Source organism: Fonsecaea pedrosoi, assembly GCF_000835455.1.
Source record: "Fonsecaea pedrosoi CBS 271.37 unplaced genomic scaffold supercont1.2, whole genome shotgun sequence".
Taxonomy (NCBI): Eukaryota; Fungi; Ascomycota; class Eurotiomycetes; order Chaetothyriales; family Herpotrichiellaceae; genus Fonsecaea; species Fonsecaea pedrosoi.
In genome coordinates, this window is record NW_013550614.1 from 2,830,016 (window position 1) to 2,846,218 (window position 16,203).

A 16,203-nucleotide genomic window follows, 5' to 3' on the forward strand; every position below is an offset into this window, starting at 1 on the left:
TAGAGCAAGGCCGTTTAAACATGATAGAGTTCGCCGTGACTGGGGAGATCCAAGAGATTGACACAAGAAGTCAAATTTGTGATGAGAAGGGGCCCAGGTGTAGGAAGATTGAACATCTGGCGAGAGGGCAAATACTGCTACTGTGTCGATGGGCACATGCAGGGCACTGTGTGGCACTGTGCGAATAGATAAAAGATGCCTGTCACAAATGCCATGATTGGTGCTTCTCGATATTGCAAGGTTGTGGCTGATTGAGCTAGTCTATTTAGGGCAGTAAAAAGGCCGAGTCACGAGTCCTCCGCACTTTGGGTTCAGCCTCCCAGACTTGGGAACATTTGGCGTCACAGTTAAGCCATTCCTGTCAAACTTGAGCAGCATTCTTGAACCTAGATCAGAATCATGCATCTCCGCCTCATTCCTCGAGAATATACCTGTCAGAATGCCTCTTTCCAATAACGACATTTCCTCCAAACTCGGCGCCTCGGCGAAAAAGTCCATCTTCGAGCGACAGAAAGCAGAAGCGGAAGCAAAGAAGGCCCGAGAGAAAGCAGAGACAGCGGCTGTCCTTGAAGATTTTGTGAAGAGTTTTGAAGACGATGGGGACCAAATACTGGGCTTTGCTTCAAAGCGAGGCCCGGGAGGCGAACACAGAGGGGGTGTTGGCGCCCCTGGGAGCAACTACGGTCCCTCCGGCCCTGGCAAGAGACACTTCACAAGCTCGGGCCTGAAGAGCGGTCCTGGCAGTCTGGGGCCGAGTCCCTCGTTGACAAGGAGTGGACCTGGTAGCTTGGGTCCTGCACCGGGATTTGGAAGAAAGAGACACTATGATGAATACTCAGGCCGGGATCGGGATCGAGAACGCGACAGAAGGGACAGGGTGTTTTCCTACAATGATGGTAGAGATGCGGACAACAGGAGAGACATCCCCGCTTTCGCTCATGATGAGGAAGAGGAAGATGCGCGGGACACAGATGATCTGAAAGCTGCCGCGAAACCCACCTTGCATCTCGCCTCTCTTCCCCCCGAGACGTCTCCTGCGGTCGTCAAGGCGCTCTTCACTCCCTCTCCGTTGGTCGTCGAAGGTGTCCGCATCCTTCCACCTGCGCCAGGCACAACCGCTGAAAGGAAATCAATCTCGGCAATCGTCACACTCGCCGCCGAGACTCCAGCAGCAGATATTGAAACAATGGTCTCGCACCTTCAGAATAAATACCTCGGATTTGGGTTCAATCTTTCCATCTCTCGCCATCTTTCTTCAGCAGCCTTGACCGGCATCAACTCCCTCGGTAACAACACTCCGTCTGCGAGCTTGCACAATCTTCCCTTTGGTGCAAAACCAATGCCACAGCACACATCCTTATCCCGGGCCCCTCCACCAGGTCAGGCAGCTGGCGGTAACCGCTTTGGTCCTCCGGCTTCGTACACCTCATCGACACCGTACGGTCCTCGATCCACCATGCCCCCAACACAAGTCACGGTACAAGTCCCAAGCGATCTTCGACAACTCCGGCTAATCCACAAAACCATCGAAGCTCTTCTAACTTACGGTCCTGAATTTGAAGCATTGCTCATGTCCCGGCCGCAAATTCAACGTGACGAACAATGGGCTTGGCTTTGGAACTCGAGATCCACGGGCGGAGTGTATTATCGTTGGCGTCTATGGGAGATTCTGACCGATTCTAAATCGCGTCGCAGACAACGGTACACGGGATACGGGATGCGACAACCGCAAGGTGATATATTGTTCGAGGGACAATCAACCTGGATCGCCCCCGAAGAGGACCTCAAGTTCGAGTACACCACTCGTCTCGAGGAATTCATTTCCGATGACGACTATAATTCTTCGGACGAAGAAGGCATCGATGATGACAACAGAGGAGGTGGATTGGCCAGACGGTATCACGATCACCAAAAACTGACTAACATCAGTGAGTCCATGGATAACGATGGCACTGGTTATCTTAACCCACTGGCGAAGACGAAACTCATTCATCTACTTAGCCGCCTGCCAGAAACCAATGCTAGGCTACGCAGGGGTGATGTTGCGAGAGTGACGGGATTTGCTATTGAGCACTCTGGGGCTGGGGCAGACGAGGTTGCAGAATTAGTCACGAGGAACGTAGTCAGGCCGTTTTGTTACAGCGTCACGAGACCGAAACGAGAGACAGACGAGGAGAACGACCATTATGACGGGGAGAACGATGATGGTACGCCAAAACTCCAGGGGGAGGGAGAGGCCCCCAGGTCTGAAAACCCAGACCAACCGCCTAGACCCATGGAAAAGGATACAACCCCGGCATCACTAATCGGTTTATATTTGATAAGCGACATTCTCTCAGCCTCCTCAACCTCGGGTGTGCGACATGCATGGCGCTACCGCTCACTGTTTCAGCATCAACTTCTCGCTCAGAACGTCTTGCCTGCGTTGGGCAAATTCCCACAAAAGCATGAATGGGGCAAGCTCAAGGCCGAGAAGTGGAAGAGACAGGTACAAGTGGTCTTGGGGCTGTGGGAGGGGTGGTGCGTTTTTGAGGAAGCGAGGATGAAAGAGATGATTGAGGGTTTCTTACACCCGCCCCTGAGTGAAGAAGAGAAAGCCAAGGCCCAGGCTGAGCAATTGGCCGAAAGAGAGAAACAGAAAGAAAGAGACAAGGCTACCGGAAGTGTGAGCCGTTGGCGTAGCGTGGACGACGCCAGTGCTAATGGAGGCGTTCCGACCTCAGACAAAGTCGTGTCTACTGCCTCTGACGACGCGAACCGCGCAGCCGACGACGGTGACGTGGAAATGAACATGGACGGGACACCCATGATTGATGACGACGGAGATGGAGTGCAGACCGAAGCTGACGAGCAGGACGTGGACGGGGACACGGTTCTGACGGACGAGAACATCGACGGCGTCCCAATGGAGGACAGCAGCGATGACGAACAGGACGTCCAGGAACCTAACCGGGAACGAGAGGATGCTGGAGCCCCAGCTCAACGGCAGGAAGAGCAAGATCGCGCCGCAAAGCAGCAGCAGTCTGTGGACGAAGCCGAGGGCGGCAAGGCAAGGACAGTCTCAAACACAAATACGCAAGTGACACGCGAAGCGGCGCCAGAGGTGCGAGGACAAGGAGGTTCTTCTGGCCCGGCGGCAACAACAAAGTCGGCAGTAGCCGCGGGTCCACCGATTACCTTGGCGACGGCTTCTGCTCAAGGCCGCCGAGTCCGGCCGAAAGCCACGGATTTCGACGACATGTTTGAGTAGTACCCAAACAGACAGGCAGGACAGCAAGCATTCGGTGTCAATGAGCACAAGTCAGAACTACGACAAAGGATCCAGATGACGGGGAGAAGGAAAAGAAGGAGATGATGAACAAGATGCCAATAAACTGGATTGGTGATTCTTGCTGATTCTAAGCAACGAAACAATAGCCCCCAAGTCGAGAAGAAAAAGCAATAGAGAAGATCTTTGCTTTTTTTTTGGATCGGTTCCTGGCTGGATGGTCTATGCCAGTTTCCCGAACACGCTTGCCCCTTTGTCTTATCCGAATTCCCTTATTCTCAGCTCTCGCTGCTGTAGTTACATACCCATATACCCAGAGAGCCGTAGGCTCCGTGCTCTGCACTCTAGCAGATCAAGCCACACACACAAACCCACACACTACATCTCAGGCCGACGAATGCGCCTACACCTCCTCCGTGCTCGCCTTCCCCGGCTCGCCTTCTGGTAGCGTGTTTCTCAATGTCCGTGGTTCGTCGGGGGTTGGGCTCTTCTCCAGGGGCACTGTGTCCCCCAGCGTGCTTGCGGTTGTGTGCTTGCTAGCAGGAATTGCATCCGTACTTGGATCAGGCTCTTCTCTTTCCAGTTCTAAACCGGTCTCCTGAGCACCGCTTGCCGTCGTCCGTTGAGAGAGTCCAACCTCTTCGCCCTCTTTGTCCACTTTCTCGGCTGAGTCAGTTCGACTGAGAGGGTTGGACTTCTCCCTTATAGGCGTCCCAGGTGTGGGCTCCGGGTCTGCGAGTTCCCCAGCGGTGTTTGTCGCTATATTAGTCGCCATCGGTATCGGTTGACTCTCAACCTCAGCCTCTGTCTTGAGCTCAGCCTCGCCATCATCGGTCACATCTGTAGGGGCTGGCGGAGAGACTTGTGCCGGAGCGGTTTGTTCGGACTGCTCAGCCTGCTTTTCCGGAATGTCCAGGTTCGCAGATCCCCCCTGCTGCAGAGTCGGGGCAGGCGCAGAGGGTCCAGTGGAAGAGACATTCAACTCGTCAACGTCATCTATAGTCCACAAAGCCCGCGGTGAAAACATGGAAAACCCCATTGGTCTCACCACAGCGGCCGGAGACTTGGCCGGTGCTCGCCTCTGTGGACCTCGGGCTCTACCCTTGCGTGCATCTTCCAAAGGTTTCACCTCTTCAGCCACTGGCTCTGGCTCCTTCTCTTTGGGCGGTCCCAGGCCAAGTTTCTGGTTGAGATCGTTCATAAAGTTCCCCCTCAGATTGGCAATTTTACTGCCTGGCACAGGCCTGGCAGGGATTTGTGGCTTAGCTTTGGCGATGGGAGGGGAAACCTTCTCCTGTTCGACCGATCCTGCCGAACCGCCAGAAATGGTCTTCGCCAGCCCCTCTCCAGCAGGTTTCTTTGCTGGACGAGCCGGAATCTGAGGTTTCGGTCGATCGGGAATACTGGGAACTTTCTTCAGTTCTGTGGGTGAGATATCCTTGGGTTTTGCGGCGTCAGTCGGGGAAACACCTAGTGGTGGCACAGCGCCGAGTGCTTTCTGTGGCCGGGGCGGCACACTCGGTGCAACCTGAGCAGAGGAAGCCCCTTCACCTAACCTGTTCTTAGCGGGGCGTGGAGGTATGCTTGGCTTCACTGTAGCTTCCGGTGAGGTCTCCTCTTCTGCTTGCTGTTCTCTTGGTAGATTTGAGATGGTTGTAACTAGGTGGTGGCTGTCTGGGCTGTCCTCCCATATATCTTGGCTGGGAAATCTAGGTACCATGCCAGGTCTGGTAGGCATGTCGTCGCGAAGGTGAGGCGCAAAGCGGGATTGTGCCAGTCTTTGTTCCTTTGGGATCAACTTGGCTTTTTCCTTTTCAGATGGCTCTTCCTTTCGGGCAGCTTCCTGTTCCGGAGGTTCAAACGTCTTACTAGCAGAAAGATCCTCCTCAGCTTTGGCGGGAAGATCTGGTGTGGAGACGGTAGCGGAGTGATGGGCACTACTTGGTGTATCTTCCCAGATGTCTTGGCTGGGGAATCGCTGCTTGAGAGCTTCAGGTCTCTGCTTGAATCGTTCGGCGTGATTGATCGGCTTCTTGTCATCGTCCTCAGGGAACAGCGGCTCATATTCATGTACATCCTCCAGCGGAGTGTGCATGGCGTCTCGTTCCTCAGTGTGAGAGATAAATCGAGCCAAGGAGTGGTTAGCGCTGTGGAGACTGTACATGCTGGTAGGTCTGCTTGGTGGACGTGATCCTGGGGTGACATCACCGCTTGCAGGTTCAAGGCTTCCACGGCGTTCCTGTTTGGGAGAAACGGCGGGCTGCAGAAGTTCCAAACCGGGTTCCTTCGCGACCTCGTCCGCCGCGAGGATCGGCACCGAATAGCCATATTCCTGAAGGTGGTCATCGTCCTGACTGGGCTGCGAGACCAGCGGCCGAGTGTCCAGTGTTTCGTTCATGCTTTCCTCGCCGCCTGAAATCTTATTATACCGTCGGCCCACCGGAACATGGACCTCTCCCTCCTGTTCACTTTCGATGGCATCGTGATCGTCATGCCTACTGGAAATCGAAAGTCGGCCACGTCGGACTTCAGCTGGAATGGTATCGTCCGCTGGGAAACTGGCTTTCCTCAGTGGGGATTCGAGGGCAGGTTGGGAGGTGTTGGTAAGAGTCTTTGCGAGACTGTTGGGAGTATTTTGCTGAGACCTGGAGATGTAGATATCCGAGGCCAGATAGCCGATTTGCTCATCAGGGTAGGAATAAGTTGATCCTGAGGTTCCTGGTCAAGTGAGTTAGAGTATGCCATGTTTTCTCAAAGCAAACAACGTACCGAGTCCTGATCCGCGACTAGCTGTCTCCCGCACAATTTTGTTCAGATCATCACTACTCAAAGCGAAAGCGCCGCGGCCACTGCCGATGCTTTCATACACTCCATGGCCATGGGTTTCCTCGATTTGGGCCGCCTCGGGGTGTTTTGCATACCAGTCCTTTTCGAACTTGTTTTCAGGAACAACGCCATGACCATGGAGACCATAGGACCCAGGAGGAGTAAAGATCTCCCTGCTCGCCTTTGCCCGCGAGTGAGTGGGCCGCCTCTTGTCGCCATTTGTGCCAGTATGAGCCGGAGTCAGACCCGGCGCAGGGGAAGGGGCCTGTACATCTCCCAACAAAGGATTGATGGGGACTCGGATGCCGAGTTCTGCGGGACCAGACTCGTCATCTCCAAAGACAGAGGGACGACGCTCGCCGCCAATTGTAGATGAGGGCCGAGAGAAACTTGACCGGGTCCTCACTTGCTGTAACCCTTCACCCTCATCTTGTGACGGAGTCGACGGCTTCCCGATGCCGTGGGAAGCAGCTTGCTGGGAGTCGGTCCGCGTGACAGCCTGGACCTGTGCAGTCGCACTTGACTTGGGGAGCGAAGGCTTTGGGGCGTACAACTTGAGGTCTTGTGCGATATTTCTGGTCTGAGCCGCCGCATCCGACCCGAGAGTCGAGACTGGCGGTTGCTGATTCGTTTGCGTATCGGTCTGTATTTCCATGCCCATGTCCATGATCTCGCCATACTCCATGCCTTCTTGGCCGAGGGATGGCAGGTGCTGCACGCTGGGACGGCGAGGCATTCCCTCCGCAGAGGATTGCTCATTGGCCTTGTGACGGGTGAGATTGGCGGACCATGGTTCGTTCAGAGGAGAGCGAGGGAAGTTGGAGGGTGACATGGAGCGTTCAATACGCTTGTTTATGGGACGAGGAGGGATGTCGGGCAGCTTTCCTGCGCCATGGGCAGCAGCTTGCTGAGCTCGACTAGGACGAGGAGGAATGGTGGGAGCGACTTGAGCGGCCGACATGATGGGCAAACTAATGCTTGATGCCGACTGTAACAGGGACAACGTCAGCATGCGATGAGAAGCTATCGAGGTCGGACAGGGCGCAAAGTATAAAGAGCTACTCGCCCAGAGCCATATCTCACTCACCGCCCTGGCAGATGCTAAGGTTTTGCGAGTGGGATGTTTTGACTCCCTCCGACGATAAGGACTCGAAAGGGTTGAAATTGGAGAAGCCAACTACGTACCGTTTTGGAGAAGATACAAAGAAAAGAAAGGAAACTCGTAAGAAAGATGACGGGTTCAGAAGATAGGTCGAGAATTGGTTGAGGTCAATGGTGGGGAGAGCATATGGGAAGAATGTCAGAAAAAGCAAAACAGAAGATGATGCAGGTTTGAGGGTAGAGGTAATGCGGTGTTTTCTTTGTATGATGGATATCGAGGGACTTCTTGCGACTTTACTAGTAAATCGTGGAGAAGCAGCAGGTTGACGAGTATTAGTCGTTGTCTGGTTAGTTGGTTTTTTTGGGTCACTGCCACCACCAAACACCTGCAGCGGGCTGCCACCACCGAAAGGTCCAGTTATTATGGGCACGGCTAGGGGGGCAAAGGGGGGCTCATCCCAGGCCAAAAGGGCAGAGGACAAAGGGCTCACCAGGCCAAAAGAAAAAAAGTCACGGGTCACAAGCGCAGGAAAAGTCTTTTGTTGGTGCTCGTGCAGAGGGGATGATTCCAGGCCTTTGGCTACTGGTCCAGCGATCGAGCAGCCCGTCACCGCCCCTGCGGGTGAGAACATGGCTAGGCTTACGTAGGAATAGTGGCCCCGGCCACGGGTGGCCAAGTAGCCCAAAGTGATGCACCACGGGGCTCCCCCCTGCTCCTACAGTGCCAGCCCAGCGGGGGCCTGTCTTGTCTGTTCAACACTCAGGGCACGTTCTTATAGGTGCCTTTGGGGTGAATTTGATGTCCTCATTCCTTAGCCAAGGTCTGCACGACCTGTTTGGGGACGTGTTTTGCCGAGTCAGAAGACATTCAACAGAAATAACTGGCACATCTGATGCCAGCGCCCGGATGTCGTCGCATGCGGTTAGGCTCGGAATGACTGTGAGCACAAATTGAACCCCAATTGTGGTGGCGGTGATTGGACACATTCGACCCGTAGTATTTGGGCGGTTTAGCGGGTTGGCGGGGACGGTGGGCAAAAATTCAGGAACACATCCAATTCTTTGTCTTCTCCGCAGGCAACTGACGTGATGTGTGCCTCGTCCTCGGCTTGCACTCTCGATCGTCACGAACTCGTTTCGATCGATTGCACCATCCAATCTGACTTTCTGCTTCGATTACGCTCCATTGACTCCCTATTCTTTATCACCCGCCGGTTCTGCCACGACATCATATGACGATGACGCGACACCAGTGAGAATCAACTGAAACCTTGAACACCGCAGACTCCAATCCGCTCTCCACTTTTATGCGCGGATGTACTAGTCCCCCTACGCCGAGTTCTCTATGTTACAAGAGAGTTCGTGATACCGGAGTATTAAGATGATCGATATGGACAAATATGACGCTGGAGAATAAATAGAGACGAATTAGGACCGGAGCAAGCAGGACGAACAACCGTTGAGAATCACGACGTCGCTACAGGTCGGTAACCGGCTGGATTACCCCAACGTCGGTAGATGAAGCCTCGCTCGTCCAGTTCCGGTATTGCTGATCATTTAGCTGTGCTTATAATGTATAAGAGTTTACAGCTGAGAACTAGATGCTCCTTACCTCCCACGGCTAAATGCGACACGATTGAGCTTGGCCAACGGTCGTTGACAATGACAGATCATCCATAGCATCTCTCATCGTGTTTGTCAACCCTACGAACGAGCCTTCGTAATGACACGTCGAACTCCGACCGGTTTCCAGCAACAGCCAGGTTATGTACTGGTCACTTGTTTTATTTTGGTGCACACCACCTTGAGTCTGTGGCTATCCTGGAGTTCTGTTCTGGCGCACGAGTGCCCTCGACATCAATAACGCGGCAGGTGGATCCAGGGTGATCCAAAGATCGGTGACCAAGATCTGCACAGGAGGAGGTACAGTGACCAAAATGGCACACGAGACTACAGCTATAAGCCGGTCTATCGAATTCAGACGCTACTGCGAGATTTTGCCGTGTTCAAATGTTCAAACGACATCAGCGCCGGCGTTGAAAGGGGTTCCTACAATTGGGGCCCATTTTCGACATAGAGACGTATTCGTAGTCTTGCGATGATCAACAGTCGGATTTGACTCGAGAACAGCGGGGGATTATTAAAGGCAACCCCTGGTCTTTACAAAGGATTGGAAAGTAACCGACTCCAGAGTACAGGTACATACTGGTATCCCTACTCGTATAACACGCAGAGGCGCAGTCCGGCATGGCTGGAATTGGGGATCACGATGATGATGATGTTGTTGTTTGCCTCGGATTCCTCAATGACACCATGAGGCATTTCTCATGGCTCCACAGCGGGGGAACTCCTTACACCCACTTGCTTCGAGCTTCTTGATTTGTGTACTTGTACGAGACCACGAGGTTCTCGGTACACGCTACCTATGAGTTATGTATCTGGTAGTTATGTACTTAGGTACCGAGTACTTGTACCTGTACCTGTATCGTGATTGTACCCAAGACCAACTACGGGGTCTTGTTACTCAGGACCTAGACTGAGCAATGGCCGTCCATACATGTGTGCGTGTATGTCTCCCTTTGTACTTTTGTGCTCGTTGCAAGCAGTAGGTAGTTAGTAGATACGCCAGGCCATTCTCCACGGCGCTCCCTAACCTGTTCGTAATCGCGCCTTCTTCTTTTCATTCAAGCGGCGGTGACGGCAGAAAGTCATTATTACCTCATCTGTCTCCATCCCGACACTGCCCAACTTGGTAACTCGGCAGAAGAGAAGAGCCACTTACTTACTCACGAGTACAAGTACTCGGTACCTATACGAGGTACATACCATGTAGCCCGTCGCAATCACACTCGCAAACGCAAACCCCGATTCGCCACACCCCATCTCAGGTGATCATGTCGAAAATTTTCTGGGCTGGCCGGGTTCCCTAAAACAGGAGAAGTGCTCATAATAAAGTCCCGAGCACTTGGTGTATGTATCTAGCGGCTCACCCATCCCCCGCATTTTCTTGATTACCGGACATCCGGGGCAAGAAAGTGTTGGAGGGGACAAAAGTCTGGGGGGAGGACGAGTTACCGAGAGACCGAGTAGTCGATACATCGGAAGCAATTACACTTCCTCCACCCGAGACAGATTGTGCCTCGCGTGCCCTCGCTAAGACGGCATCAACCCTCATTTCAATCGGGCTTGGAGGATGGAACGGAGAACCGATCAATGACCAAATGTGTTCTAGAAGTCGCTATGCTGTCTTTTCAAACCGTCCTCTTCTAGTATTTGCGTAAAGGGCAAGCCGCTCTAAACCCTCCATCATTGTTGTCCCATGATCCCGTGTAGCATGCGCAGTGACCCGCGTCTTCTTGGCCCACGTGGATAATCCGCTCTATGCCGCGTAGCGAAAGGGATATGTCCAATACGAAAGACCGAAAAGAAACGCTCAAACCTCATGACCAGCTCACACCTGACATTTACCAGTTGCGGTTCAGAACCCTCGAGTTACCGTCCTTCATTGCAGTCGCGGTCCCGCCGCTGGCATTCAATACCTCTTTCCCGCTGGTCTCCATTCGCCCACCCAGCTCCGTCTTGCCGCCAGTCATACGACGTCCAACCACAACATTGCCGTTCCCTGCCTTCTTGCCAAACAGTGCTGCCCCCTCCACCAGTCTTCGTTCTGTGTTCTGCCGCCCATTGACAAAGTCGGGGTAGTTGAGTGTCAATTCTACCGCTCCGTTGATAATGTTGTCGGCGGCTTCGACACCTAGCATGAAGGAATGGTCTTGGTTGCCCACCTCGTATCTCCAGGACCCGAACCGTCCGCGGCTGTAGATGCCTTTCTCCAGAAGAGCCGGTAGCATCTGCTTGAGCACTCCTTCTCGCTCCAAGGTTGGGGTAGGATAACCATGATCGAAGCGGCGATGATAGGTCGAGACAATTTCGTCGTCGGGTTTCAGCATCTCGGTGTTCACCAAACCTTGGATGCAGTCTTTGAGAAGCGTGTCCTGGTTGACTGGTTTCATACTGGACTCGGACACCTCCAGCATGATTGACCAGTAGGGTCCCTCTTTCGCCTGCATACTCTGGCGCCGAGATCCGTTGGCAAGTTGTAACGTGGGCAGCTTGACATTCTTCTGCGGCTGGTTGTAGGGGGAATAGTTGGAAAATATGGTCGCACGATAGAAAGGGCAGTTGTCCTCGGGGAAGTAAAGCCAGCACTTGTCGCCAATTCGTTCGGGACGTGTACCTCGGATGCCCACACCGATGACATGAGTGCTACTATAGAACAAGCCCTTGGACAAGCTGATCAGTTTCTCGTCCTCCATGGCCTCTGCCAAGAAGTCAATAGACATGGTGCTGATGAGTCTCTCGTAGTGGACGGTGGTGCCATCGGCCAAGAGGACTTGTTTCTTGTCGGCGTTGACCTTCTTGACAGTGCCTTTCTTTCCAAAGAGCTTCTTCTCTTCCGGGAGAGTCTTAGCAACGGCAATCCAGATGCCACCCGTGCCATCTCGCGCTGGAAATCTGAAGGTGGCGTTAGGGCCCCAGTTGCCCGCCGTTTTCTGGAGTATGACATTTTTGGTGACAGCCTTAAGATCTGGAGCTGCCACGCGCTCGCCCAGCCATTGACACTGCATCTGCGCGAGTATTAGCGCGAGTCAGGAAGTAATGTCACCAACAAACCCACCTTGGTGGTAGGAACAGCCCACACTTTGAAGTTGTAAGGTCTCATAAAAATATCTGCAATACCAACACCCGTGTTACGCAGGATCCATTCGTCAAAATTCTGGGGTTTGGTATTTGCGACTCTTGCTGCCAGAGCGGCGTCAATCAGTCCGTCCATGCACACCACCTGATCTTCCTTGGGCAACATCGAGATATTATTTTGAAATGGATATGGCACCCATAGACCTTTGCATCGAACATAGGATATTCTCTGGTGGGTATACCAATCGTCTTCGTTCGGCAGCGCCTCGTCAATGCAGTCGTCGAAGTATTTGTAGTGGGAGAAGATGACATGGCCACCGACATCATAGAGCTGGTCGACAAGTCAGCGCCTGAATTGTTTTTGTTTAGGGTATTCCAAAGCACATACAAATCCTTCTTTGGTCACGTCGGTGGAAGCGAGACCGCCAGGAGTCTCGTTTGAATCGACAATCATCCATGATGGACCATTCTGGCGGACCTGTCAGTGGGAGCCTCTCGTGCGCGAAACCTGCACATACAATCTGATTGAGTCTTTTGGCAGCGCCCAAGCCGGTTGGGCCAGCACCTATGACCAGAACGTCGATGGAACTGCGTTTGTTATGTTAGAAAGCGGTGACTGAGGTAGCAGAGAGTGGCATACATGTCAGGCATTTGGAGGGCAAAGTGAGAATGTAGCCAAAGGAAAGTCAAAAAGAAAGTCAAAAGACAGGACAGGTCTATATGCTGCAGATTTTGTTCAGCAATGACTGTTTACACTGGACCAATACAGCAAACTGTGGCAGAGAAGCAACGGTTTTGCATCGGACACCCTCCGTGTCTCGAGTTCAATACGTCTCTGGACAGAAAAAAAGTTGGGGCGCAGGTGCAGATGCGCTGCGGTTCGGCAAGTGGACCAGTTGGAGCAACCGTCACAGGCTTGGCAGGGGATGGATAGACAGATTTCAGATTGCGAAGTTGTATCTTTTGTTCAGCCACAGTCCCCCAGTACTTAACGGGGATGGCATTGACCCCTCTCACTGGTGTAACAGTGAACTCCTTATTCCTCCGGCAATCCTCCGGACGTCCTCAGTACCGTGGGTAACGGGACGATGGACGTGGTAAAGGGGGCGTGGATCCTGCAGCCTTATGTTCAGGGGCATAAAGGGGTGTAGGATGTTCTATCATGGCGAAACACTACCCAGCATCCCTGACATATCAATGTATATACCTATCATTTAACTGATAGAGACCACGGGCACTCACATGAGAGCGATCCTAGCCCACCAAGAACGGAGCTTGACAGTCAGGTTGATAACAGTAACGACCTTTGATGAATGCACGCGTCACCAGCGCCGGACGTTAGATCCGCATCACCATCAATGTCCAAGCATTTTATATGAATGTTGTCTTACCATCGGACAAGCGAGATGTGTTTTGACAAAATAGCTTGGAGACAGCTGATTTGCACACCATAACGGATATCCGATGTCACTCAGGACGATGAACAACCGTGTCTACCCTGCCTCTAGCAATGACGGGCTGACTCTTTTGGCTGCCGACTGCCCGATTCGTCAAAGATTGCACCACATGTCTTGATTGGCTGGCTGCCGATAACATTCGGCTAAGTTTCTATATAAGTCTCATCATGGTGGGCTCTAAATGTCAGGGAGGGAGAGAGTTTTCGCCGTGGCTGCGGCTGCGGCGATACTCTCCTGGTTCCCAATAATCTCAATCTGGCACCAGCCTCCATCTCAAATTTCTGTTCAGAAATCCCCCATCTTGTCGCGACGCACATCTTGTAATCGCGGTCCTCTTCGCTCTGCCTTTGCAGCACCAACTTGGGCTGTTGTAGTCTACACAAACTCGTCACGTCCTTCTCTTATGTCGACTTGAATCCTTGCCAAAGTGCTGCGCCCCAAGACCTTTTCGGGGTCACCCTCACCTTTCTCCTTTCGAGACTTCCTCGCTCGCTCTCAATCACCGCAACTTACAATGGCCGACGGTGAGAAGAAAGTCCGCTTGTCGGGTGAACAGACCAGAGTCAATGAGCCGGCCGCCCCTGCTTCCTCGGCAAGCATCCTCCCTACGACAGAAAAGCCTCAACCTCCTAAACCCTCATTACACCCATCTCTCTATGTGATGTAGGTGTAGTCCCTCACCCAGATAGGCTTCGGTCGACTGATGGTATTACAGAACATGGATTGGGTTCAGCGGGGGTGTGATTCTGTTCAATAAATGGCTGTTGGATACACTTGGCTTCAGTATGTATTCCAGGATTACAGAGTTGACGCAAAACGGGCTGACTTCTCTGCAGAATTTCCTATCACATTGACAGCATGGTATGTTTGATGGTATCTTCCGAATATCGAGACTACGGCTGACTCCGGTCGCCAGGCATATGCTCTTTGCAACTATCATGACACAGCTCCTCGCGAAAACGACGACGCTCCTTGATGGCCGCAAAACCGTCAAAATGACCGGCAAAGTCTACCTCCGCGCTATTCTACCAATCGGTTTCTTCTTTAGCTTGAGCTTGATTTGTGGAAATCAAGCATATCTCTACCTGAGCGTTGCCTTCATTCAGATGCTGAAAGTGAGTTGAGCACATGTCAAGAGATTGGGTCACAGCGCTAAACTTTTGACAAGGCTTGCATGCCTGTGGCGGTGCTTTTGACCACCTGGGCCATGGGCGTTTCCCCCCCGAGTTTGAAGACCTTGGGCAACGTCTCCTTCATCGTCATCGGCGTGGTCATTGCCTCATACGGCGCGATTGAATTCAACTTGACCGGCTTCATGTACCAGGCTGGTGGAATCACCTTCGAAGCCACTCGCTTGGTCCTGGTCCAGCGTCTCCTTAGTTCGGCCGAGTTCAAGATGGATCCCTTGGTGTCCCTGTACTACTTTGCGCCTGTGTGCGCCGTCATGAACGGCGTGACCGCTCTATTCTTCGAGATACCCAAAATGAGCATGCAAAATGTCTACGATGTCGGGATTTTCATGCTGGTGGCTAATGCAATGGTCGCATTCCTCCTGAACGTCTCGGTTGTTTTCCTCGTGAGTTCCACACAGCCTTTCATGACCGAGTCGCCCAGTCTCTAACAATGATGCAGATTGGAAAGACATCCTCATTGGTCCTCACTCTCTGTGGCATTCTCAAAGATATCCTGCTCGTGGCAGCATCCATGATGATTTGGGGTACCCCCGTGACCAAAACCCAGTTCTTCGGTTACTCAATTGCGCTTGGTGGTCTTCTGTACTACAGACTGGGAGCAGAGCAGCTCAAGCAGTACGTTGCCCATGCTGGTCGATCGTGGTCAGAGTTTGGTGCCCAGAAGCCAGCAATGCGAAAAGCACTGATCTTTGCGCTCGTCCTCCTCACCATCTTCCTTTTGCTCGGCGGATTGGCTCCCACATATGCGCCTTCACAGACGAAGAACTTGAAAGACATGTTCAGTAACGGTCTTGGGTCATGAGAGACATTGGTGCGGGATCCTGGGAAGAAAAGAGAAAAGAAAAATGAGCATTCAAAAAGGGCTCCTCCATACACCGGCTGGATTACTGGTTGATTGGAGTATTGCAACTGAAGCGAAAATCCAGAGAGCATTCCATTGTTCTCGCCAACTTGGAGCACATAGACATTGTATCCTTGTATGATATTGCTGCGACACGTTTAGGGCGTTTGGATATACAGGGGCAAAATGGCAGAGAGGTCTCTGCCAAACAAATGCAGGAGGTGCTTGGGGACGATGCTGGTTTTTTTTTTTTTTTTTTTGGCAGGCACTTGTCTAGCTAGCTGCTAGCCATCCATCTACCTAATAACGAGGTCATTGAGCAATTTGACATAAACCCATGACGAGATGTACTCGTAAGAGGCTGGCGATGGTTGGCTTGAAATGTGCAGATGCGTACCACTCTGCATCCTAGTCCTTACTGCCAGGCATGTGACAGAGTGGCCAGAGCGAGCAGGCAAGGAAGGCCACGGGTTAGCGGGACTATGTCCAACCACTCAAAAGTAGGGACGAACACAATGACTTGCGGGCCTTTAAGCGGGTGGCGTTGGAAGGGATTGGGGGAAGCTCCGGGGGTCAAGCCCAGCGTGGTGGCCACTAAAAGGCGCCCAGTAGCAGTTTGTTGCGGGCTTCAGGGACTGGCGTGGTTTTCCCCACACTGCCTCTTACCGTATTGCTCCTCGGTTACTGCATCACGTATCCACGCTTTCCCGCCGAGCATCGCAAAGGAAAAAAAGGTGATCCATCAGAAAGTTCTCAAGGCGCCTGAGCCTCTCACTGGCTGCCTGAGGTTCCAGGGTCAATAGTTGGTGCCGGTGGGGT

The 16,203-nt window shown here is 52.7% G+C and overlaps 4 protein-coding genes across 4 annotated transcripts; 2 read left to right on the forward strand and 2 right to left on the reverse strand.

Moving 5' to 3' along the window:
* Nucleotides 1-439: 439 nt before the first annotated feature.
* Z517_02971 (uncharacterized protein) lies at nt 440-3,250 on the forward strand (the record flags this gene model as incomplete). The annotated part of the gene is made up of 1 exon (XM_013432079.1): nt 440-3,250. One exon carries the CDS (start codon nt 440-442, stop codon nt 3,248-3,250), a length of 2,811 nt encoding a protein of 936 aa, XP_013287533.1.
* Nucleotides 3,251-3,671: 421 nt separating this feature from the next.
* Nucleotides 3,672-7,055, reverse strand: Z517_02972 (uncharacterized protein; the record flags this gene model as incomplete). Its single annotated transcript, XM_013432080.1, has 2 exons — nt 3,672-5,986; nt 6,038-7,055. The coding sequence occupies 2 exons, from the start codon at nt 7,053-7,055 to the stop codon at nt 3,672-3,674; spliced, it is 3,333 nt and encodes a 1,110-aa protein (XP_013287534.1).
* A 3,604-nt stretch (nt 7,056-10,659) lies between these two features.
* Nucleotides 10,660-12,544, reverse strand: Z517_02973 (uncharacterized protein; the record flags this gene model as incomplete). The annotated part of the gene is made up of 5 exons (XM_013432081.1): nt 10,660-11,823; nt 11,874-12,224; nt 12,282-12,362; nt 12,412-12,481; nt 12,534-12,544. The coding sequence occupies 5 exons, from the start codon at nt 12,542-12,544 to the stop codon at nt 10,660-10,662; spliced, it is 1,677 nt and encodes a 558-aa protein (XP_013287535.1).
* A 1,320-nt stretch (nt 12,545-13,864) lies between these two features.
* On the forward strand, nt 13,865-15,345 carry Z517_02974 (uncharacterized protein; the record flags this gene model as incomplete). Its single annotated transcript, XM_013432082.1, has 6 exons — nt 13,865-14,013; nt 14,066-14,133; nt 14,187-14,211; nt 14,267-14,465; nt 14,519-14,926; nt 14,983-15,345. 6 exons carry the CDS (start codon nt 13,865-13,867, stop codon nt 15,343-15,345), a joined length of 1,212 nt encoding a protein of 403 aa, XP_013287536.1.
* Nucleotides 15,346-16,203: the final 858 nt, after the last annotated feature.